The following is a 26,796-nucleotide window of genomic DNA, read 5'->3' as shown; positions in this document are numbered from 1 at the left end:
GCGTCTCGCTCTGTCCCCCAGGCAGGAGTGCAATGGCATGATCTCGGCTCACAGCAACCTCCACCTCCTGGGTTCAAGCAAAATAAAAGATAGAAATATTTAATTTCTTCAAATCTACACCTGAGAGGTTAACAATTTCATGAACATTTTGAACACTTCAAAGAAAATACAAACATGTAATGGCACAGGTGAGGAAAAGTAAATACTTAATACATAGATCTTTTTGAATGCTCTCTGAACCTTGCTTTTTACATTTCAAGATCAGCACATACTCTTTATTTACAGATACTATATAATAGAGATATATACCCTGATTAATTTAACCAATCCCCTACTGATGAACATTCCAAGGTTTTGCTATTTCAAACAGTGCTTACAATAGATACCTTATACAGTAAAGCAAAAATGTAAATTTAAAGATAGAAATTGCTGGTTTGTAGTCTATTTGCATTTTTAATTACGCTAGTCACTGCCAAAAAAAACTTCTAAAAACTTATCAGTTTGCAGTCCCACCAAAGCATAACCTACATTTTTAAAAAGGAAATAATGCAGCAGTGTAGAGAGGGCACTGGGGGAAGTAAAGGCAAGTCGGGAACCAGCCACAAGGTCACAGTCACCAACCGCAATCATTATACCTAAGACTTTAGACAATACATCTTAGCATCAGTTCTGAATGTATATGAAATGAAACTGCTGTTCAACACTATGGGTAGGGCCTTTCCAGTTCTAACATTCTCTGATGTCCTTGAACTTGTTATATACAAGAAATGTACATTAAATATGAAGACAGCATGCTTATTCTCTTGGACTACCCAAGAACAACAAATAAATGCTGGGAAAGTCAACTGCAACACTGGGAACATAAATGCTCTGACAAACCCCTGCTAGAAATTTCAAAATGGAAGTGAAATTGAGACTGAAGAAAAAGACCACCTAATAGGAAATATAAAAAGCCATTTCAAAAATGATAAAAGAAAGACGTTAATCATTTGGGGATTTTCCTAGTTTAAAACAAACCACATCTCCGTAAAAGAAATATGGCTAAATGGCTATAACAAGTAAGGGCCAAAGCACCCTCATGGCTACTAATAAATAAAACGGTACAAACATCCCTTTCAAGTCTACCATTTGAGAGAGTGGATATTAACAAGAGATATGATTTGCTAAGCTAAATAAAAGCCTTCATTAACAAGAAGTGACAGGATCACAACCCTGCTGCTGATAAACTGCCAACATACCCAAGGTCTTCAATGAAGGGTTGCCCATTTAACATACTGCAGCTTTAAAATGAGTTGCTTTAGAACGAACAGTTCTATGTCAAGGCAGGCCTACAACATACAAAACAGATGGAGCTGCTACTGTACCTTGGGTTTGTGTGTGTACCCATGCACGAGCATGAGCTTGGCATATACCACAGGAGAACCTGGCCCAATAACGCTTCTTAAAGTTAGCCATCCATGATTAGAGCATCTACCTTAGACCTCAACTTCTCTATCTGCTTCCAAAGATACTCAGTGTAGAGCAGAAAACATTCTTCTGATAGCCGAAGAGGGTTCCACATGGCTATTAAATGACTGGCCCAGTGGTCATCCATGGAGACCCCTCCTTATTCCTGGCAAACACAGTCATTTCAGTCCAACCTTGAAGCAGCCAATATCTTTTCAATATAGCACACTTTGAAGCGGTATTAACAGGTCATAAATACATGTAAAAAGCATAGTTTCAGCTTAGTCAAAGTGGTTACAGAAGCATCATTGTATATTTTTTTCTGGGTGGTCCGAGTAAATTAAACTCATCAACTAGACTGCAAACAGATACCATAAATTCTTAATTATTCACAGGTATGGATGAAAAGAAACAGCACTTAAATAAAGTCATCTTAAAATATTATTCAGTATCCAGCACTTAATTACCATCATATAGTAGTGATATCTAAAAAACATAGAAATGTTTGCTATAAATATTAACAATTTTTATTAACTCCAATTGGTTAAATATGTAAGTTATACAAGACAACTTCATAGCAACCAAAATACCAAGGCCGAATACACAATTAAAAGAAAAAAACTTGCATGTAACATTTACCTTCAGCATATATAATTTTCATCTTCATTTTAAAGACATAGGACCTATTAGATTCAAGAAATCAGACTAGCCAGGTGAGGTGGCTCAGGTCTGTAATCCCAGCACTTTGGAAGTCCAAAGCAGAAGGATCCCTTGAGCCCAGGAGTTCAAGACAAGCCTGGGTAAGATGTTGAGACCCCATCTCTACAAAAAAATTTAAAAATTAGCCAGTTGCAGTAAAGCATGCCTATAGACCCAACTACTCAGGAGGCTGATGCTGGAGGATCCCTAAAAGCCCAGGAATTCGAAGTTACAGTTAACTATGATCATGCCACTGCAGTGAGACTAAATCTCTTAAAAAAAAAAAAATCAGTAATAAGACAATAAGACCCACTATATTCAGAAAACAAAGTTATAAGAATCACTGACATCAAAGAGCTTCCAATGTAGTTGAAAGTAACATTTAAGTTGTGCCCTAAAAATTTAAACCAATATAAAAAGCTATTAAGAAGAGACCAGACACCAAAGGCAATGGGAATTTGTTACCCCAAGTGCCCATTCCGTGACAGCTCCTTAACTCTCATACCTGCTGTCCCTGTAATGCCAGAAGTAAAATTAAAATTCTCCTCTCCCGAACTAAAACTTGGTTTACTTCTCTCCAAATTCCATCAAGAGTAGAGGTTACTGTCTATATTTTCAGTAGCTTCCTTCTGCACCTAAGGAAAAGGGGCTGAAATCTAAAAGCTGTGACGAAATAATATCCACCTACAAAAAAAATGCTATATCCATGTTAAATCAAACAATTATAAATGGTATAAGCTAAAAGGCATGCAAAGTTTTTATTATCTTCCTAAAGACCAGCTTATGTTAAAAATAAAACTGTTTGCCAGAGTCCACCTCTCTGAGGAAACTAAGAGCCTAGTCAAGTAAGCTTAATAATCTAATAAGGTGGTCAGAAAAACAGTATTTAAAAATATCATATCCTTGCCATGCATTCACTGTACTGTTTAGGTCTGGTGATCTGTGTGAATGAGGAAACTAGCCAGATGGAAAATTCACTTCCTCATTTTCCTTAACCTTTTTTCCATGTCTTTTCCAATTGCTTAGAGTAATTTCCCATATTCTACCCATCTCTTACGAACATACCTAGCCCTTTAGGATTAAGGAACTCCACAGAAGCCACTGACATTTTTTTAAAAAGTATTTTTCGACACTCTTAAACAACAAATGTCTTTCAAAGTTTCTACAAAAAAAAATGCCTAAGTCTCTTCCACTCCAACAAATATTTTAAAAACAATTCCAATTAATATGGTATTTCCTTTTAGTTATAATTTAAATGAATACTGGAAGGAACACAATATGGTAAAGCAATGGGGTGATCTGTCAAAGGGATTATCTAAAAGGTCATTCATAAACAAACCAAATAATCCAATCAATGACAAAATACAACTGTGGATGCATTAGTGAAATTCTAATTTCCACCAAGCAAAAAGCCTAACAAATATTCCTAAGTTCTTACTGCATCAATTAATACATTAGAAAGTGTTATTTTAAAAAATACTGATAATATTTCAAAATCCAACACATTTTCAAAGCCATGGGTAAAGAGAATAAAGGATTTAGACAATGCAGATCTCACTGCTGGGCTTTGCATTCACCACATAGCTTTCAGAGTAAAAGTTGCCAAATTATGTTGTCCTGCAAAGAACATTAAAATCGGTTTCTCGTAAAAAATATAAAAAGCCAGATCCATGGTGGGATAGAAGCTGGGTGGCAGGAATCAGCTCTAGGACTCAAAGTTCACCATCAATTTATCAAGGAGAATAGAGTTTAATTTTAGGACCTCTGTCTATCCTTATGCCTATAAAATTAAAAACTAGTCTGTTTTTATGTACAGTAAAAATAAGGTAGCTAGGAAGGAAATCAACAAGTGATCTTCACTAATCACCTCCCACACTGTGTTATAAGCCTTAAAGGTTATTTTCCTTCGCAGCACAAATCACAATTATATGTAATAATTTGTAGAACTTTAACATAATATCTCCTCCAATAAAGTCTAAGTTTCCTATCAGCAGGGAGTATACTGTATTCACTACTATAGTCTTAATACCTAAGGTAGTATATGTGGCATATAGCAAGATCACAAATATTTACTAAACAAATGAAAATCTGCACAGGAAACCAAGAAATGTTCACATGTAAACTGGCAAAATAATTGCTTTTAAAGTACTGGGGGGCAGAAAAGGCTGGATCAGCAAATCTAAAACTGAATAGAAAGACAATCAAAAAGAGCAAAATGCCATTCATGTCAGGAGGCCAGACACAGTAAAATAATAAAATGTTAAATGCTAGGAAAAGAGAGATAAGTTTAAAGTTTTAAAGTGGCTACTAATAAAAACTTTAGATGTAAACATTTCAAATATTCATAGGCTATTTAATAAACTGTCATCAAATTGCCACATTTCTTGGAGACAGTAACAGAGAATAATCACAGGGAATGAGAGAGAGAAAGAAATGTTACCCATGATGAAAAATTCCTTATGGGTAAAGTTCCAGAAAATTCCTTAAGGAGACTGAACTAGAACACCCAAAACTTAACAAAGTCCCTGGATCTCTTAATGCTTCTGAATTCCATAGGGAACTGGGGAACTACAAAGCATTTTACCCAACAAAATCTCTGGCAGTCTTCGCCAAATTTAAGGAAACACAACAAAAATTAAAGAGAAATGATACGTATTAAGGTCAAAGTTTAAGGTTACTATGTCCTATAAAATGTGATGATGAGTAAAATGCTATTGAGCTTTCACCCTCAACAATTAACTTCTGCTTCATCCTGTGATATTCTAAATTACAGCTAACCAGTACGGAGCAGCCTTGGCAGGATCCCACCTGACTGCTTTGTGCATAGCCTGTTGGCCGATTTTATACCAGAGGCACCTGCTTGAAATATGTAGAGACAATCTGATGACCTTTTCTTCTCAGGTTTACACCAGCTTTCCATAGCACAAGGATATGAGTTGCTTCTTGGATCTGATTTCAGCCACCTTAAACTACAGCCAGCAGAACTACCAAAAGTAGAAAGAACATCATCCTGGGATCCATGGAAAGAGGTACAGAACTAGGAGTCTGACCTGATCCTACTTCCCCACTTGGTTGTATCCTTGGGCAAACCACCTGACCTCTGAGCTTCATTTTCCTCACCTATAAAACATCATTCCCAGGGAGCTGTGGCAAGTTTCTATAAGGACAGAAAAACTACGTGTTAATCACCATTACTAGAGGAAATGTTCCGTGTCTCCTGGTTCCATCACCTTGTGGTAGTTCACCATCTTGAATTGCCAACTCCACGTATTTTTCTATCTTCCTAATGGTAAGTCAACAACTAATAAGTGGCAGATCCCTGCTGCCCCATCCCAATCCACTGCTAACTTGACTGTCCAACACAAAATTTCTTACTGTTGCATTCTCAAGGGAGAGTCATTTGGAAGTTACCATAGAAGTTGTACAAAAGGAAAACCAAAACAGATGTCTTCACTCTTCCTGTCTAGGTCACAAACTATTATTCACTATGAAACCAAAGATTTCACCCTACTGTCCACAAAACAATGTTTATAAGTCAGCCAAACTATTTGGGAAAAATTTTTTTCAAAAAGTCCAAGAAACAAGAACACAAATTATTCCCCAAACAGCCAGTTCCAACTGAAGGAATGAGCCTCTCCACTAAACCAAAAAGGTATAACGCAGCGTACAAGCGGTTCAATAACCTTTCAAGGAAAAAAAAAAAACCCCACAAAACAGTAAGGCAAATGCCATTAAGGGAGAAAAGCAGTGGCCAGGCCTCAGAACACCAAGCACTGGCATGAGAAAGCCATAGTCAGCAGCCCAGACAACACATGCTCCTGGAAGACATGGCCTTAGCCATGAAGATGACGCAAGAAGGCATAGATCAATGCTCTGAAAAGCACCCCAGCTTCTGTCCTGTTACTTGCTTCTTGCTCCTGCAACTATATTCCCAAAAGGGAGGAAGTCAAAAAAGTTATAATTATTTTGACTTTTTCCTAGGTGTTTTGAAAAATAAATGTTATACCCAGAGGAGGCTGCTGGCACATAATGTTGTCAACAGAATAAAACTCTGGGGGAAACACCCAGCTTCATGCAGTTTGAAACACAACGTGCCTCAGATCTACTCTTCTGGGACAACAGTGGAATTAAGACAGCCACAGCTTGTCTCTCTCTAGCCACACCCTAAAACTTGAGTAGGTTTTGCAGAAATACTTTTCACCTGTGACTGAGCTCCTGGCAAACTAGGAAACAGTTACTCATACCATAAAAGAAAATCAAAGGTAACAAAAACAATATGGGAGGAACAGGGGAGGGAAATAAAACACAAAAAGCAAAACATAGACAAAATGGACCAAGAAAAGACACAGTCCTGTCCCTAAAGCAATAAGCAACAACCTGGCCTGATCCCTTGATTCCCAGACAACAGGGATATATCTCTTTGCTTAATTCCTCAAGCACTCAGTTTCTACTATTAAATGCAAGAGTGGGGAGTGTGTGATTTCTTTTTAAGTTATCATTTTCTGCCTCATCTCCTTAGGTAGAGACCAAGGAATATGAGGTAAAGGGCACTTTATACAAGTCTCAACGTTCTCAGTATCCAGCACTCAGTAATTTGTGATGAAACAAGTATTACACAATCTTCCTGGCTTCTGAACATAATCTCAACACAAAACCTAGAAGAATATTTTTATTGATCCTTCAACTAACTCAAAAACAAAATTAGATTAATTTGGAAAAGCCCTCAACTTCAAGTTAACTAGCAGCCCACATATATCAAAGTCATTCTTATTGCAGAGTAGAAGCTCCACGGGAATGACTCCCAATCTTTAGGGGGATAAAACATGCTTGTTTTTACTGATGTTCAATTCCCCACCCCAACCCAGTAACTAAGCCACCCTGAGGTGCCGCAATGAGATGCTGCAGGGAGCATCAAAAACAAGGAACACGTTCACCTAAAAGAATCATATAATCATAGAATAGAAGATGCTTGGTACCAAGAATTTTTAAGTGCCTCTGAAAAATAAGTTCCAAATGTACCTACAATGATTTTTTTAAATCATACACAGTTAATTCAAAATTAAGTTTTTAAGTGAGCATACACTTATACTAACACTCCAAATATCAAAAAAAAAAAAAAAAAATTGGCTGGGTTGTAGAGTAAGCCAATGCTTAAAACTGCCAACATTAAGCTATTATTCTGAAGGGTTTTGCTAAGATGTTCAATACAGGGGCACATTCTGATTCATCGTTATAACTGGCCTAGCTGAAGTGGCTGCCAGGAGAGCAGGGTTTTATGGGCATTGTTCCATCCTAAGAAGCTACATTAATGCTGGGTTGATACAACAGATCTTCATATCTATTTACCAGGCTGAACAAAAGTTAACTAGAAATGTAAGTGCTTAAAGTCACCAAAAGGAAGGCTCCACACTGACATTTTCTACCTACTTAGCATTCAACTATATTCATCTCACTAGACATTAACACACACCAAAGTTGCTCTCTGCTATTCAAATTGTGCTATTATGCTCAGGAGTAGATTAATATTATCCACCTTCCTTATTGTAAAATAAAATTACAGCATTGGTCCAAACATGACATGTGGAGCCTCTTTCTACTTCTGCTGGTGCATCAGTCTGCTCTACAGCACACATGGGAGAGGGCCTTGCTAAGGCTGCCCTGCTGCTTCTGGAGTGGGGGAGAAAAGGCTGAAGACTGAAAAAAATAAAGGGGAAAGGGAGAGAAATAACACACACACATAAACCACACACCTGGTAGTCTCATATCGGCTTTTTTTTTTAATAACAATCTTATAAATCTGTTGTCATTTATAAGCTCACAACATCAGCAATGAGGTTAGCAGGTGGGCCACAAGCCTCTTCTAAACAGCTCATAACATCCTATCAGTTTTTACAGCACCAAGTAGCAATGTTGACCCCAAAGCATCTGAACAAATAGAAGCAGGCAACTGGCAGGGAGAAATCCCTACTCCCAATGGGGACAGTTCTAAAATCCCAGGGGGGAAGGAGAGAAAAGGTAAGTTAAGCTGAGAGAAGCTCATTTTATAAAAGGAGAAACTGTTTTTCAACCACGGGTTAAGGAAGGAGAGACCCAAGACAAATCTTCTCTAAAGTAAAGGAGACTATAAGATCTAAATATGTAAGGAGCAATTTAACATGATTCAAACATTATCTGTAAATTCAAGAGATCAAAAGAATATAAAACCTTTAGAACTACTGCCTTTGTCTTTACACTTAACTTTTTAATTCACGTGGCTTTAGGAAGTATAGCATTAGAGACACCAAGGCCAGGCAAACAAACCAAGGTCAAAGTGAAACAAGCCATGCTTCATCCTTAAGGCGCAGTCGATAAATGTGGACTCCATTGTTGTTGCTCCATCCTTCCAAGTTTTCAAGAAGCAATACATTTGGCTCCAGATCTTTATATATTACCAAACTGTAAATCAACAACTCACAACTATTTAAAACACAGTTCAGGGCAATCAAAACACCTATAGGCCATATGAAGCTCACGGATCACCCTTCAGGACCTGTGGCACAAATAATTTGTCCACTGATACCAACTGCTCCTTCTGTATCAGTGACTCACTTGGTCACAGAAGATATTCTTCAGTAAGTAAAATGTAACAAAGTGCATAAGAGCCAATGCAAAAGCACAAGCAGGATAAGAAAATAAAGGGACAAGTGAGCAGGTTGCACTTGACCCCAAATTACCAGGCCCTGGAACTGAGCACAAGGCTAAAAGGATAAACAAGGGACAGAGGGCAAGTACAGACGCATCCCAAAGAGGGGAGGAAGGCTGTGGGTAGTTCAAATTCCTTGCGGAGACTATGGAGAAGGGAAGAGATGAAAGTCAAAAGCACTGATGACCTCATATTTGGGAAAAGTCCATGGGTCATTCAGAGTCACAGGACAGAAAAGACCCCAAGGGTTTTTAAACAAAATAAGCCAGCAATCAGTAAATAGCACCTGGGGAGATCAAAAGTGGTGTTGAATAAACTCAAATAGAAATAGGCCTTACCTGGGAACAGGTTATAAAATCTTGCTCCCTCTATAATAAATGTTGTATATTTAACACATTCTGGATACCTCTGCAATAAAGGTGGATGACCCCCTCACCTGCCGTATCACCTCCAATAAAGCAATATCAGTATAATAAGAAATCCTTACTTTTGAAAAGCAGCTCAGAGAAAACAAGATCAAGTGCTCCAGAAATATTTTCCCATCCTTACCCAATTCACTGAATTTATTTTCAGATACACTGTGATTTGCTTTATTCTGATATACACAAATGATGCCTAAAGAATAAAAAAACTGCTAAACATCCTTTAAAAGCTGAACAAGTGAGGAATTTCCAATAACTTACTTGACAGGGCATCCATCAATGATGTTCACACCATCAGCAATGAGGGGAAAAAAATGCATTTCTGTGTAAACTCCATTTTGTGATGTATAGGAATGGATCCTTGATAAGAGGTTAAATAAAATTCAAATCAGAGAAAATGCAGACTATTTTAATATAAATGGTTAAATTTAAAATTTTGATTTTTCACTAAAAAAAATATGAGAAATTTAAATTAAGAAATTTATATTCCTGGAATGTTAGCTGGCTAAATTCTCAGTCTCATATGTAATCTTTTAGCATTATTTATATTTTGAAGGAAAATGCATTTTAAACTTTCCAAGTCCCATCATCATAGGTATAAATATGTCTATTTCCATACTGAAATGTCCAAAGTCACAATTCTCCCAAATCCTCCCTGCAGTCTGGGATTTTTCTTTTACTTCATGGCAGAAATAAACATATGATGGTGTATTATAAAAAAACAAAATCACTAAAAATGGTTCATAACACATTGAAAGCCAAAAATATAAAACTAATCAAGCAGTAACCACCTACTACCACCTTTCCAATTCAGTCAATGTCATTTCATTGTCAAAAAATCTTGTACTTCAATATGCTCATCTTTACGTGGTCCTTGAGATGGCGAGGGTAAGATTTTATACACAATCAAAGGTTAAGAAACCAAGGATATAAGTAATTAAACCAAACCAGATGCTGAAAACTTCAGACTTCTAGCCTAGTATTTTCCACCTGGCTGTGCTAAATTAAGAATTTCAACCTAAGTGACAAAACCTACTGAGACAACTCAGCAAATAAACTGGCTGCACGGTGATCACAAGACCTTATGTGTGTGATTATTTGTTTACAAAAACAGAATGGATTTTAAAACAAACTATGAGACAGGAAAGCTTAGAGTCAGCCATCCTTCAAAGAATGCTAAAGGCCCACATCACTAACTCAACAGCAGACAAGAACCTCTGAATGATTTCACCCAGTTCTCACTACTATAAGAAGACAATTCTAATTGCCAAAGTCCTATTTCCCAAATGGAACCTCATTTTAACACGCTTTCTTCCAAAGTGCAAAATACTAAAAACTGTATGGAAATTTCTTATTTGTATATATTTCTCTAGGAAGAGACAGCTACAGCTTTCTTCAAATGCTTAAACAGACTCTAGCCCCTCAATATTAACAAGAACTTCCAATTTTACAATGACTCTAAAGAAATGCAGGAAAGCTAAGAATCTCAAAACAACTATCATTCCCTAGTCCCATGAAGAGACAAAATTAGTCAAGAAAGTGTGTACTAAAAGCTTTCAGTAAAAAAAAAAAAAAAAAAAGGGATAAAAATCCATCTTGAAGGAATAGTTTATTGCTTTGATATTTATAAAAGATTTTTGTGATATCCTATTAACATAGTCTTTAAAGTTGCTGAAATAATCTCCAATAATGAACAACCCACAAAAACAAAATTCTGGAAGAAAAGAACATTTAGAATATAAATTTCCCTTTCATGATAAACTTTTTAAGTCAAAGGAAAAACCCAAGTATTAAATCTATCACTACAGATGGTCCCCAATTTATGATGGTTCAAACTTACGATTTTTCAACTGTATGGTGATATAAAAGTAACACACGTTTAGGAGAAACTATATTTTGAATTTTGATCCTTTCCCGGGCTAGCAGTCTATGGTAAGAGACTCTCTCGATATAGGGCAATGGTAGCAAGCCACAGCTCCCACTCAGGCAATGGATCATGAGAGTGAAAAACGGATACTCTGTGTTGCCAGATGATTTTGCCCAACTATAACATAAATGTTCTGAGCATGTTTAAGGTAGGCTAGACTAAGCTCTGATATTCAGTAGGTTAGGCGTATTAAATACATTTTTAACTTAATGCCATTTTCAAGTTGCAATGGGTTTATCAGGAGCATGTGTATTAGATTGGCCAAGGGAAAAATATACAGGTACATCAAACTGTAGGTAACATACCTGGTTCAAAATATACCAGTGCTAAAGCAAAACCTTCATTGTGTCTTAAAAAAAAAAAAAACCTATCATTTTACTGTTACTGTCTTACAGTAAGTATAATTTTAAATTTGTCAAGTTTTTTAAAATACATTTTTAAAAGTGGGGAAGGGGATTTTGCATGTCAGACCTTATCTGCTATTCATTTTCAGTCAGAAACTGATGTAATAGATATCAGTAATATAAATATATACTAAGAAACTGCAAGTTTATTTAAAAAAAAAAGACACTGTAAGGCATTCTATAAACTGGTTTAGTTTTATCCCCATTCCACCTATTCTTATGACTTTCTGGGTTATTTTACCTATTTTACTCCTCAAAGCCCCCATCCTTCTCTTCATAAAGATTTCTTACAACGAAAACCTGTATCTGTTATCACACAGAACTATTCAGCAATATTCAAAAAGGTACCATGTCATTAAGCATATCAATTCAGTTCACGCATTGAGAGCCTAACTCAAAGCTCTGAGAAAAGAATGCTCGTTGCAAAAATAGTTATTTTTATTAAGACCAATCTCCAGAAACTTAATATTGATATTAAAGATGAAGATGTCTATGAGAATACATTTAGCACAGTGTTGCTCACACAAGAGTTACCTTTTGTTTTGTTTTGCACAATGGAATACAAGCTTAGAGATAAAAAAAAAATTCTTCCCTTGAAATAAAAAATTCTTCTAGCGACCTTACTAAAATGAAACTTATGATACACATCACACAAGCTGAAAGCCAAATCTGTTAAATTTACTAGTGAAAAATGTCCTAAGTACTCCACAAAAATCTAAGATTTTATTATGCAAACTTTGACTTTTAACTCAGGCTCCAAAAGTTATCATTTAAATCATAATAAAACACTTATCTTTTAATATGTAAAAGCCTTAAAATAAGCACTGCCTTTCAAGCTTAAGTGTCTTCTGTTTCCACTTGGCAAATTTACGTTATGTGAAATCCTTAAATAATTAACTAGCACTATAAACCGTCTAGTATCTCGAACCAAATAAATATACAATAAATGTTCTTCCCAAATTAGAACATACAAAAGTGTGGATTTGGCACTGAACTACAATATGTGGGCTCCGTGCGTAACCAGAACCGGTGAAGACTTCTACACCTGTAAAATGAAAATGGCCAAAGCAAGAAAAAATTTTATGCATTTTATGTCCTCCATAGTGAATCTGAAAGTCAGGTGTGGCATCACTAGACATAAAGCCTTCAAACAGTTCTATAATATATCAACAAAGCAGCAATACTGACAGCTAAATACTAACAAGTGGGAAGGCATCTAACCAGGAAAAGCTACGTAATCTGTGGGTCCCAGTGCAAGATGAAAATGCAGGGTAACCTTGTCCAAAAATTCTTAAGAATTTCAAGATTGGGTAGGATGTGCAACCATACCGGTTACAAGCTGGAAAAGCAGTCCTGCCTATAACTAAGTACTCACGCCAAAAATAAAATTAACCTCCCCCCCACACACACTCAAATGTGGTAGCTTACTATCATTTTTGACCTGTCCAGCTGAGTAGCCAAGAAACAAAGAGCTGGGGGTAGACTGAGATGGGCAGGTTTTCCACAAGGTGGCACACCATCTGGCCCCCTTAAAATGTCAACAAAAAAGTAACCAAACCAAGCTAAGTACCACAGATTCTAGCCTCTCTCAATTCCAAATAAACATTATGAGTGATAAAAGTGGCAATAAGAATGTGACGATGTGATAGATTTAATAAGACATCAAATGGGAGCGAAAATACTGATGCTACCATGCAGACAAGTCATCAAAAAGGGGAATGGTAAAGTCAGTCTTGATAAGAAGCTTAAGAAGCTATTTCAGAGTATCTAGTCCTTTGGGGAAAAAGAACATGAAGGCTAATTTGCCACTGTGGTGCTCTTGTGCAATGCTAATAATGCCTGAAAAGCGTCACAGGTTTTTTAAAAAAATGTCTTTCAGCAAAGAAAGAGGAAAAGGTTGATCCCAGCTTAAAAGTCAGGATATTCTGGAAGGCTTTGCTGTGTCCTTAAAGAGAACCTAAGACTTGCTTCTAGAATAGAAGTGGGGTGGCAGGAGGGAAGGCACATTATTTTTAAAAGATAAGCAGGGAAGGCTGGAAGAGCCAAGAGCGGTTGGTTACAAGGATTCAGCCAGCAGCATCTGTGTATAAATAATCAAAAGGTTGGTTCAAGGAATGATGGTATATGACACTCACAGCATCATTCTCCCTTAACCTACCAGGAGCTGAGTCTTAACTAAAACCACTGAAACTGGGACAGAAAGGCTTTGTTTCTCTCTTGTGAAGAGGCGGTAACCAGAACAAATCAACCAAAAAAACTAAATCAGAGAGGATCTATAAAAACACATCTTAGGCCTAGAAAAGAAAAAAGGTTCCATAGTAACCTTTTGACACTGAGTGTCAAAAGAGTGGTAGACACTGACCAGTAGTGGGTACTTGTTCTCAACAAGAAGCATATCCTATAACTAAAATTATCTTGAACCACAGGGAAAGAGTGTGAGCACTGAATATAGCTGACTTGATTGTTCCTGAAAGACACTACACAATGAAGGAAACACCTACAGATAAGGAAGAGGGAGGGGCTTACACACCTAAAGTTGTCTTTCAAAGGAAGAAAAAAACAACTAACTCCCTGAAAGGTGGCAGCACAAAGTTACCCAAATAACAGGCAACAAGGGGCTGGTTTTAACCACACAAATATAAAAATAACTCTCTCAAAAAGGAAAATTACAAAGGAGGAATCACAGAAAATTTAATGTAACATGTTTCTTCATATTCTAATTTTTCCTACCCCATTCTGGCCTTTATCTTCCAGATGTTTTCTTCCTCTTCTTTCTCTCCCCACAGTTGGCAAGCGAACTTCCCCTAAGTATATCCTCCCCACAACCTTAAGTGTTACCTTAGCATCCCTACAAACCTCCTATAAAGAAGGCCCCTACCACAAATGCAGTAACATTCGGGTCCACTCAGCAATACAGTCACCATTTATATATACCCAAAGGTTACTAAGACAAGGTAGATGCAGGACAGCTTTTCCACCCGCTCACCAAAATGGAAACTCCAGGTCAGCTTCCACAAGAAATGGGAAATTCAAGCGACTCTGGCGAAACGATTCTTGAGAAAACTCTTCAAGGGCAACAAAACAATATTTCAAACAAACAGATTTTACTTGAGGGAATGGGGACATTACACACCAATTGATATTCGAATGGTTTTAAATGGACTGATTCGCCGTAAGTTTTGAGGCTGAGCTAAATTTTTATGAAGAATTATTAGGAACAGGGCCACTAGAAAATTAAGTTTTAAAAGCGCTTTTGTCCTTGCCGAAGGTATTACATTTTGGCACTTCTAAGAACCGTTCTTTGAGGGAGGGAATAAAGGAGAGTGGACAACTCGTAGCAAATCCTCCTTTTCCCACGTTTTCAGAAAATGCAGAGACGATAGGACTTGAAAATCTTTCTCATAAAGATGGTCTTTAAAAATGCACACAATTCTAAATGACCATCTGGGCAGCTACAACTGCATGCTCATAGCTCGCATCTAGAGGCATGGTTTTACGCTCAGGCCCTGAAGGATAACAAGGAGGCTTTTAAGGCAATGCCGTGAGAAAGACTCTGCTGGTTAAGCATAGTCACGGCCACTGGAGGAGCACCTGCCAGTGAACCGACGCTGGCTCCCCCAGTCTCACCAGTGCACGCACACTAGTCCGTGCACCCGGGCCGCCGCTTGCGGGCCCTCCCAACCAAGCTGGAGGAGCAGCTGCCGCAACCACCGCAAGCGAACTGAAATCCCAGAGCCGGCCTCGCCCGGCAGAGCGCCCGCGCTTCCCGCGCAGCGCACGCCTCGCGCGCAAACCCGAGATGTGACCGCGAGCTGCGACCTCGCGCGGCTGCGACGGGCCTCACCTAACGCGCACGAGGGGATCATCATTGCTCCTGCCCTGGGCGCCCGCGGCCCTACACCACCTCCGCACACAACGCGGCCGGTGTTAAGTCTCCAAACGCCCCGAGAGCTCCAAGGACCGCGCGCGCGGAGGCGCCGTAGCAAGTGGGCACACACCAGACACCACCCCGGCGTGTTCCGCGGGAGAAGCCAGTGCACACATCCTCCCGCAAGGCGGGGTTGCCAGTGCAACACAGGAATCCTGCCCTTTTTCTAGAAAAGCCCCCTCCCCCACTTTCCCTCCAATACACTCACCTGCGTCTCAGCAGTTTCCTTCCTGCGCTACACGCGGCCGCACCCGGGCACGTCCACGCCCGTGCACGCTGCCAGGCGCGACTGTCCCCGCTCGGCTCCCGCCGCCCCCAACCTGCTTGTGCCCACCGGAGGGGCGGTGCCACCTCCCGAGGCGCCCAATTCTCTCTACTCCCGCCGCAACGGGCTGAGCTCTAGGAACTTCGCGGGCACAACCTCCGCCGCCCCCACCAGTGTTCCCGCCCAGAGCTCGGACTAGGGCGCACCACCCCTACCCCGCTAGACGCAGCGGGGGCGCGCACAGACCTTAGCCTCGGCGTCCAAAATGGACCAGGGGCAAGGCGCGGACGCCGTACCCGCCCCCACGCCCCCAGCACTTGCCTGCTGTGACTCGAAGCTGCAGCTACTACGGCTCGTGCCGCTGGCCGTCAGCACTGCCGCGGAGGAGTCGCTCGGGGCGAGCTCCGCGGAGAGGCGGTGGCGGCGGCGGCGGCGGGAAGGGGTACTGGAAGCCGGCGGAACCCCCGCCCCACCCGCGCCGCGCCGCGCCGCGCCGGCAACCGCCCTCCTCACCCGGCCGGCTACTGCCCCAGTGACGCCCAGGCGCCGCGGTCCCGCCGTTTGTAGCGGGGCGGGAAGGAGGGGCTTGCTTGGAAGAGCGCCAGGAGGCGGGGCCGGCGGCGAGTTCGCGGCGCCGCGGCCGCCGCCGGCGCGTGCCCTGCCCGACCGCCCTTCGGGTCCGTGCCTGCAGGGAGACGCCGGGCTTCAGCAGCTCAGCTCCGTCCCTCCGGGCTTCCGAGTCTCACCAGGCTTCCCCGACAAGGTTTCTCTGGACTCGGTGGAGAGCGTTGAGCGCCCAGAGGAGGCTGATTCCAGGTGCAAGTTTGCAAATCCCGAGGCGCTAACGGGGAGTCAGAGCAGCTAACGTGGGGGTTACTTTATGTGTTCATAAATGTATTTATAAATATATATAAGTATACACACATACGTGTGTCTCTTTTAAAAATTCTCTTTTTCCCCCTACTTCGCAGCCAAGGGGTCCTGTCCCTGGACAGAAAATAAAGGCTTAGCCCCCTGCTGCCCCTCCCTGCCTCTCTAGAGAGAACCTGACGTTTAAATAAGCCCAGAGTACCTGTGCGGGGTGCTGTACTCTGCTTCAAACGCAAAGTAGGAAATCCTGCACTCGACTATGCAAACGCTTGCCGCTAGCCGCATCCTTCTATCGCCCCCCCACTCAAGACCCGAAATGGCCAACTCTTCACCGAGGGGGCGTCCCATCGCTGCCTTGCCTTGGCCCGCCCCTTCGCCAAGCTCAATCCCTTTTCCCCAGAAAAACCTGTGCCTGTCCTCAGACCCGGCCCCACGGCTGGAAGTCAAAACCCACCCCGGAGCCACGCGGCTGGAGCACGTTTTTACACCTGCTCGGCCGCTTAATTACGAGAGCACCTGTAGTTGGGATTTTTTTCGTTGCAAAGGCATCGGTTTTAGCCCTTCTCCTAAAATACTACATTTAAAAAATCACCTGTCATACCTACCTGAAATTGTAGGAGGTAAGAGAAAGGAACCGAGCAGTGGGCGACCCAGTCGCCGCAAGAACGTGACCGAGGTTACAGCTTCAAGGGCATGATGCGGGTTTGATGCAGCAAGGTCCGCTAAGGGCGTCCAGCGCTCCCCGCCCCCATGCGACGGGCGGAGCGGAGTTGAGGGGAAGGGAGGGGACTCGTCTAACCCAGGGCGGGTGTGGGAGAGGCAAATTTGCCCTCTTGGGCGAAGTCTAATCAGCATAGTGAAGTAGGGGGCTCAACCAAGGTCAAAAGCGAGATAGGCCATCCCTTAATTTGTGCGACCCAGTCTGGGGACACCGGATACAGCTAATTGATTCTATATCAGCATTTCCGTGTCACCCCAAATCCGATTTGCAATTAAATGACCTTAATTGACTTTGTGTGGGTTCCTGGGAAAACTGCTCAAAGCGCCTGCGCCTCTTTGACCTCTCAGTAAATAGTTAATTATAATATTCTCATCCCAGGCACGCGGGATTGCTAAAAATGCCTATTTCCAAAACGTTAGGCGAAAATGGGCCTACTTAATTTGTCAATCCAAACCTAAAACTCTTAGAATGCCCTACGCCCTACTTCCTGACGCTGACTAAATTATGGGAGAGCTCTCAAAAGAGTTCCCCAAGTCTTCCAAACCACTTCTTCCTACAACCGTAGCGTTTTTTGTGAAGAGCTCCAGAACAGGTTAGCTTTATGAAGCGGGGTGCCCAAGCACTTGGTTAAAAGAGGGAACGGGGAAGAAGTGCCTGCTGTAAGACACATTCAGGCAATGACAGCAATAAGTAAGGGCGAGAGTTAAAAAATAAAATGTTAACCCCATAACAACTTCGAAACTCTCAACATATTTTTTTGCGGGCTTATCTGTTCATAGTCTGACGAATCTTTCAGATGTCCCATTTAAGAAGCCATTTTACAAGGAAGTCTTAAGGCCCAAACACATTTCCTACCCTTCTGTTCCCCAAAACACGAACACCCTTTTTCTGACCTTTAGAAACTGATTTTCAATTTGGAAAATAATTTCTTTAGTTACTATTGTCTGCTGTGTACTTTCTAAAAATTTTCATTGTAAGTCTACGTTTTATAGGTTGCAGTTAATAGTGTAGGCCTGGGAAATGAAACATTAATCTCCCTCCCGCCCCCAGACGATGGGTGTAATAAATAGGGGTGCGGAGAACGGCTGAAGGTTTAGAATCTTAACCAACTGGAGTGTTTGTACATGAGAGGGGGAAGGGACAGAATCCGTGCATTTCGGGGAGAAAGTACAGAGACCTCCATCCCTGTCCAGCAGTGTTAAGAGTAAATACTAAATGGTTGGCTATTTCTCTCACCCTCGCCATAATAAAACCAGACCTGCAGCCGGTAATTACGAGAAAATACCCAGTCTCGCCATCAGTTTTGCTAACCGGTACTTGAAAATGGGAAACGGGGAACTTATCCAACCTCCAATTTGTCACAGTTGTATAGCTCTCGTATTAATTCTGTACAGACGTGAAATAGGTGGGTACGTAGCAACGTGCTGGGCATAAATTAAGCAACAATGGCCACGCGAGGTCTCGTCCGCCGCGGAGCTCCAGTGGTGGGCACTGCCACCTTGCCATCCCTAGCCCCCACCGCCCTTCGCAGAGTCCAGTCCGGGAGGCTGACGGTGCGCTGGCTTTCCCAGCCGGTAGAGTGGGTGGGGTGAGGAGCAACGAGACGTTAACCCCAGCCGGCTTTGTAGCTTTTCCCCATCCTCTGCCTCTCGAGCACCACATGAGCGCTCTCACGCACACACTCACCCACACCCCCTCGTGCCAATAATTTAAACTTCTCTTAGGAAAGCCAGCAGCTTGTTTCACCACCACCACCCCTTCCGCCCTCCCCGGCCCACGAACATCCTCCCCCTTTCCCACATCTACCCTGGGTCCTCTCTTTGGCAGTAGAAAGCCAAATGATTTCTCCTAAACCCTGAGAATTCACAAAAGTTAAAATGAAGCGTGTGCCTATCTGCCCAGCTTGTCATCCCCAACCATCTTTCTCCTGGCGTCAATTTAACAATAGCTATTCGAGGAAGGGGGGGCGGTAAGGAGGGGGTGAGGGCTACGTGGCCGAGTTGGCTCCTGGGGTGGCTGCGAAGCCTCGCGGCTGCAAAGGGGTTCCCCCTCTCCCCGAAGGCGAAGTCAGCCGCGTAGGACCAAGGACAGGGCTTGGAATCCACTTCCCAGCGCCCAGCACAGCAAGGCTCCCAAGCAGCCGGCACTTCATAGACACAGCTCCAAGGATCTTATTTACGCTTTTCTGAACAAAGGGAATCTCATATCCGGTACAGGCTTAAGAATTCAGCCCCAAATTGGCTATCTTCTTTTAAAACTGAATTATGATAATTGGAGTCCGTGAATCAGAGCCCGCATACAATGATGAGTTCTGACAGCTTCTAACAACCCTAGCCTCAGCCCAGCCCCAGCCCCAGCCCTCAGGCGGCATGTACTTTTTTCAGTCAACTACAACTCGCTGCCTGGTGCAGCAGCTAAATTCCATCTGGCAATCCCATCTCCCCAGCACATGCTATCTGGTTAATGCAATTAAGCCTGTGGTTTTCGCTGGTCTAATCTGCCAGTCCGGGCTTCTGATTCCCCTTAATGATTGTAAAGCCTCTCCCGTCCTTCCGTTGCTGAGCGTAAGTAGAGGCATGCATCCCCAACACCCAAGTTATCACTCTCTCCCCACGAAATGAACTTCCGATCTCAATCTTGAAGCTCACTCCACATCTAACCTCCCATTGTACCCCTACTCCCCCCTGGCCACATTTACCACTTAAGTTTCTGCCATGGACATTTACGAATATTCAGTACGCTAAGCATGCGTCCACCGTCTTTTAGTCTAGCTCTTTAAAATTAAAAAAGCAGAACAGTAGCTTTGAAATGAGACAAACATGTGCAATTAACTTCATATTCTGTATTCCGCTCACTTACAGGTTTTCTGGGTTTGCCAGCGCATCGCTGCAACTAATGATTAAAGAAACCAAACCGAAACTTACCTTTCTCCCTTAAGGTTTTTGTGTATGTGTGTTTTTAAAGTAACGGTGCAGTTCTCCCAATAAGGATGAGCAAGAAGCTGCTGGATAGTTCTCTTAAGACAGCACGAAACCTAAACTGTGCTCGGCTTAAAAGAAGCAAATAAAAAGAAATGCTTTCGACCCCAAAGTCCAATGCTAAAAGAAATGGCGAAAAAAAAATATGAAAGGGGAGGGGAAACTTAAAAAAGAGTTTAAAAAGACGGAGAGACTACCCTCCTATTGCCGTTCAACTAAACAAAAAGGGGCAAGAAAAACAAACCAAGGAACAAAGAAAAGAGACGAAAGAACGTTTTTTCAAAAAGACGATGTCTTTCTCCTTGTTGCTTTTTAGTAGGTCGCTACAGGAGTAAGCTGCTGCATCTCTAACTGAGAACAGAAATAGGGGGGAGGACGTCTTAAAAGGGAGGTGGACTGGACCACAGATTTATAGCACCGTATCACCAACCCCTTCTCTGCCTCCGCACTGCCGTGTGTGCAGCTGCTCTGCCAGGCTCCTATCCCGGGCAGCACGCGCGGAAGTATACGCCGAATCGCGCCACAACGTAACTTGCTCATCGCCCTAGGATCCTGATTGGTCCACACGCTTCCATTGAGGCCGCCCAGGCGGGGCCGCGTGAGACGATTGGCTATGGGCTTGTGTCACTCTCGAGAGCTCAATGGAGTCCCGTTTCAAGGTAAGTTGTGCGGGGAGGTACACTCTTAACACTGGCGGCGAAGGGAAATGCAAGAAGCAAAAAGAAATGTGGAGAGAGCAACGTGGGAGGGTTGGAACTGTACTATCAGAGTTTGCGATATGGCACGATCTCCTTTCCTCTTAAATCTTTCTGCTTCAGAAAGATTCATTTCCTTTGCCATCACTGCTGCATCTGTGGCATATTTCTTTATAACATTTAACTCTGTCCGGTATGTATGAGTCATTGAGAGCTCCCTCTCTTTGATCTGAGTGAAAGGGATGAATGTACATCCATTATTTGCCCGCATGCCTTTTTTCGATTTGTGTTCAGTACTGTATTTTGTATTAGATGTTAGGTAATTGTATGTCTTTATTTTAATATACGCATATTTCAGATTTATGTGTCCCCATGAACCCCTTTTTAAAGCATCCTTTAAAGATAAAGATGAAGTCAGAAATGCTCTCAAATAAAGCTGCACGGTTTGAATTGGCTTTCACTTCATGTTAGAATAGAAAAGTGTAGGATAAATATCCTATCCAGAAAAAGAGGTATTGAGTAGAGCTAAGGTCCTTCACTTCGAGGTGTCTAATGACTCTCAAAAAGAGCAGCTGTATATAAAACTGGAACAAGCCACTCCTCTGCATTTGCAGACAGGTACAGTCCTTGGACCACACATGTATTGCTGACAGCAAAGATAGTTGAACCTTTATCAGGGCTCTTTCTGTGAGGATTTAAGAAGTTTAACCAGAAGACCAAGTGCTATCAATGCTTCTGCTTCATAGAGGAAGACTACTTTATTACAACCCAATATTTTAACAGCATTCAGGAGACCAAAATACAGTTTTATGCATGATAATTGTTTCTTCCTCTAAGTGAAAGTGAGGTCCTCAGGATCGTCTGGATGTATAAGTAGACACAATATTCATTTGACCTACGTTCTTTTCCAGCCAGCATTTCTCTTTTCAATCTTGAAAGATAGCACCAACTTCCTAGACAGTTTTTACCATTCTTACCAGAATGTGTAAATGTAATGTACACATTACATTACACATGTAATGTGTCTTAACCAGAGGCGCATGCCTTTTTGAAAGGGATTCCTTTACATATTTACAACTAGTCGCTATCTTTGAGAATGCCGTAAAAAGAAGACACAGGTAAGAGTTAGAGATTGCAAAAGGGTAGGGTGTCATGGAGGGGAATGGGACAGATGATCCCAAAGCAAAATGACTTTGAAGTGAGGAATACAGTAAATCAGTGTTCTTTGAGAGTGTCCTTGAGTGTTGATAAATGATTAATGGTGAAAACCGACCTGTTTATCTCCCGTGTAGCCTGTATAACAATATACGAGTTCTGTTACTTTGCATGACAATAACTGGGGCTTGAGAAAGAAGGCCTGAATCTATGTTATCTTATAATTAGTGTTTATAAAATCATGCCTTAACCTCCACCCCCAGTTTTTGTATAACAACCTCTGGAGTCTTAATTTCAACTTAAAACTATTCTCTAGACCTGGGTGAAACTCACAGCAAGAAGAAAGAAAAGCACTTTGAAGAAATGGAGTCAAGGGGGAAAAGGAAGACTCCACCCCATCTAGACTAGATGTATGAATAACAGAAGATTGGGTTTGTAGTCATCTTCCTTCAACCCCTCCCCTTGTCCCCAGCTCCATACAGAGAAATAACCTTTAAATGAATACAATTTGGGGAAAGTATAATACTGTTTGATTTCATCAGACTTACCTATGAAGTGAATTGTCTTTCCTCCTTTTTACCATGCTCGTAGGTTAATATTGAATTAGTTGCATATGCCCATATAATTTCAGTACATTGAAGTAAATCTTTACCATTATAATTATATAAGTGCCTTCTAACTAGGTGGAAACTAATACTTTTTTTTTGGTGCATGTTTATATCCATAAAAAAAAGACTTGTAGATAACTGTGATATCTGTAGATAACCCAAAATGATAGGGACAGGTGTGAAAAGCTGGGAGTGATATGGAGTAATAAAAATCTAGCACGTGTATTATGTAAAGAAATTACATGGAAAATAGTAAACTTGTTCATTCAAATGAAAAATGCTAAATTCTGTAGATTCAGTATTTATGGTTTTTTTTCAGCTTGGGCATAGTGACAAAATATTATTCAAAGTATTGTCATCCCTAACATGTTGTCTTTTTATGTAGGTAAGATGGACTTAAATTATTTAAAAAGTGAAAGTATCTTATTATTTTACTTCCTCATTAAAACAGATGTTTTTACATTTTAAAACTTTTAAATGGATAGATGTATTATAAGCAACATGTACTTTTTCAACTTTTAAAAATAAAAAATATTGATTACAGCCTCTTTAAAACAAGTGATATCTGGATGTAGATTTCACTTTGAAATTCATGTCTCATAGCTTGAAACATTAACAAATACATACTATCCTATGATTAATTAATGAAGCCTATGTGCGAACATCTCACTTAAGAATAAGCAAAAAATGCAATCAACCCCTTTTCACTCATAGTTTGGTAAAAGAATTATCCACAACATCTGAATTTGCATTAGAAAGTATTTAAAAGACATTTGAATATGATTAAGTTATATGAACTCTGACATATCTTCCAAGTTCCTGGCATTATTTTGAATTGCAGCAGAAAAGGGAGAGATGAAGGGAATGACTGCGAACTTGGAGCAAAAGTGTGAGGTGGATAAAGTTGCAAAAGAATAGTTCTCAAAACCGAAAAAGTCATGAATTTAATTATTTTACTGAAGTTTCTATATAAGAGAACATTTATTCATAAGAATATGCAAAGCTGTTGTGGAAAATGTCTTTTAGGATAAATAACTCCCTTACACTAGAGGTCCTGGGAGCAAGGGAAGGAGTGATTTTACATTTTGTAATAAAAGTTACTGTAAACTACTTGTAACGTTTTTTAAGTAAATAAAGAAGTTAAACTATTAAAATTAGTTTACAATGTTTGGCTTAAGGCAGTAATTTCCAACAGTAAACCTTCTTAGATGAATAAAAATATTATGTGTTAGTTTGGTGGAGTAGGGGGTTATGGTTCATACTATTGGAAATATGATAGTTTAATGTCTGCATGAGAAATACAGATATCATATATCTTGCTGATTACTCTTTTATTTATTCTTCCTAAAGTAGTATGTGGACTTGCCTTTCACCGAAAGGGGGGAAAAGTTGTGAAAATTGACACCAGTGTGAATTTATACCGTGGCAACCACGCGAGAGAGAGAGGCAGGAATTAGCACCATGGACAGAGACGAGCAGCCCTCAAATTAAGATTTGCAAAGCTTGAGACGGTGTTTTCTGTCCCTTTCTGTGAGACACGGAAACTGCGTGTCTTGGGAATGTTTTATTCCACGGGACTTTGCGGAAAAGACTGTCCTACTCCACAGAAACTCATTTATTTTGAATTAGGCTGGCATTTCTTAGGACTCAGCCATCGTGACAAACTGTCAGGAGAGTTAGAGCCCCGAACTCGCTGTGCACCTTCCACTGTCCTGTTTTACATACACTCCCTTGCCAGCGTGAGCTCGCCTTTCTTCAGACTGTTCATGAAAAATAAATGCAAATCCAGGTAGTCTTCGAAAAGTCTGGTAAACCTGCTCCAGAGTTTTTAATCCTCGAATATCCCAGCTGGAATTGCAGCAAAAATGCCTACCTGCTCACCCTTGCTCCCTCCCCCCGTTCTTCTCCCTGCTCCCTCCACCCCCTAGCAAAGGGGTAAAGCCTTTTACTGGAAGGTGAGTGACTCCCAAGACTATTTTGCGAAAGATTCTTTACATTGCAAACACTTTCGTTAGGGACAGTGCCAGGGGCGGCAGTGAGCGGGATCTCAAACATCCTTTACTTTCTCTTTACATTGTGTCTGTAAACTCCTGTTCAAGGGGGAAAGACTGTAAAGTAAGAGAGCACACTCAAGGAATATTCCCCCCGAATCCTGAGGTAGCTGTTTACACTTAAAGACACATGAATTGTTCATTTAAATGTTCTTTTAAAAAATGTAACTAGTGTCGCGGTAAATCTTTGAGACCAGCCTAGGTTGGTTCTCCCTTCCCAGCCCCCCACTTACACACACACACACACACACACCTTTTTTTTTTTTTTCCTGGACCAATGTATGAGGTTCATTCTCCTTTAGATGATTTGCCTGCAGATATTCAGACTAAGATCTGTTGCACATGTCCCAGAGTGTCTAGGAAAATATATTTGCAGCCTCAGATCGACGATTATTTTATGTAGACGCTCCCACAAATGTCCCCAGATTTCCTTCCCCTCTTTTACTCAATAGTAACTTTTAGGAGGATAAACTCACGTCTTTCCTGAGCATACAAAGGGAAAATCTAGGCGACTAGGCGAGGGTGAAGGAAAAAAAACCCCAAAAAACCCGGAGGTGAAAAAGGGCAAATCAGAGACTTATGTCCGTTTCTTTCAGGGATACTAACAGCCTTCTTTAAGCTTCCCCCTGAAGCCGATACATCTCATGCAAAATTAATACAAGCAATTAAAAATAACAGTTTCCAAAGTTAAAGGAAACCATCTGTCTCAGCTGATAGTAATCAGTCTTTTCTCTGGCCCCTTTACCGGGACCTGGGAAGAAACGGTTTTTCTGCTTCCGATGCTCGGAGGCTCTTTCTTATATTGAAGATTTATGTTTCCACTTGTGTGCGATGCACGTCTAATTTGAAATAATAAAACCGGGCTGAGCAACCAGTCAATCAGAGCCATCCAGGGCGCTCCGCACGCCGCCCTGCCCCCCACCTCCCTCCGGTCTCTAACTCTTTCCCTCCTCCCCCTCTCACTCTCCTGGCCCTCCCCCTCTCCCTTCCTCCCTCCTCGGCTCTCACACGCGCTCACACTTTTACCCCCACGTGTGTTCAGATCAAACCCTTGTCCCACAGAGCAAGTGCCGGCACCGGGCCACGGTGACAAAGGCGGAGTTTGTATCAGAAGAAGACTGAGGCCCGGGGAGACACAGCGGCTAGAGAAACAGCTGTCTTATCAGCCCGCTGCAGAGATGGAGATGGCTCGAGAGGTCCTCAACAGATAATCACTTGAATAGGTTTGCAATGCGCCAAACTTCACGCTTGATAAGGCCAACCCAATGTAGAGAGAAGCCCAGATCCCGCTCCATTCTATCTGGGCTGTAAATTAAGAAATTGAAATTCAGGTTGCAGAGGCAGCAGTCTGCCGATAGACCGCTGAAGTAAACTGCATTAAAATGCTTTCGGCAGGCAGAGGGGGCGCCTGGAATGGAATATTGTTTAAAAAAAAAAAATGTAGTGGGAGGGGGCAGTGAGAGAGAAGAAAAAGCCCACGGGGCTTAAAAATTATTTGGGGAAGGGAAGCTGTGAGGAGAAGTGGAAAAGGGACACAGCATCTGGCCATGATTCCTAATCATAGCTACTATGAATAAACAATTTGAAAAGTACAGTATGGAGTTGTGTAAAGTTTGGTGTGATAAGAGATCAAGGAACAATTTAAACCAATCTGGTATAAAAGGGAATTCCGTCTTTATCTGAGCAGGAGTGAGAGGAAGTGGATATCAAATGGACTCTAAAGTTTTCCTTTCATTGTAAGAAAAGCAGATCAACCGGATACAGAGGAGTTACCATAAATTGAAGTTAACCTGGCCTTTTGGTTGAAGTGATAGGGCCACGGGAGAGATTCCAGAATGATTTTTACAATAGCCTAAGAAGTTGTCATCCACAGGAAAGAATCTGCTTAGCTACTTACAAGAATAACAGTTATTTTTCAACTCCCTCCTCCCTTTACCCAGGTAAT

At 41.4% G+C, this 26,796-nt stretch overlaps 1 protein-coding gene across 48 annotated transcripts in view; it reads right to left on the bottom strand.

The window, feature by feature from the left end:
* ELAVL2 (ELAV like RNA binding protein 2) overlaps positions 1-26,796 on the bottom strand; it is a 159,773-nt gene that overhangs the window by 114,241 nt on the left and 18,736 nt on the right. For 6 of the 48 annotated variants that reach the window (XM_009456393.4, XM_024345596.3, XM_024345600.3 and 3 more), the window contains exon 1: positions 20,289-20,724. The exons of 10 other annotated variants lie outside the window; for them this stretch is intronic. Coding sequence is in view for 1 of the 38 variants with exons in the window: in XM_063787913.1 (XP_063643983.1) it covers positions 16,846-16,991 (146 nt within the window). In the remaining 37 variants the exon portion in view is untranslated. Of the gene's footprint in view, positions 1-15,424; positions 15,695-15,716; positions 16,333-16,845; positions 17,053-17,248; positions 18,905-20,288; positions 20,850-26,796 lie in introns of those variants that run through there. 32 more of the 48 variants (XM_054657989.2, XM_063787916.1, XM_054657995.2 and 29 more) reach the window with 18 other exon arrangements.

The sequence above is a fragment of the Pan troglodytes genome, chromosome 11 (genome assembly GCF_028858775.2).
Source record: "Pan troglodytes isolate AG18354 chromosome 11, NHGRI_mPanTro3-v2.0_pri, whole genome shotgun sequence".
Lineage (NCBI taxonomy): Eukaryota > Metazoa > Chordata > Mammalia > Primates > Hominidae > Pan > Pan troglodytes.
This window is presented reverse-complemented; position numbering and strand designations above follow the sequence as displayed.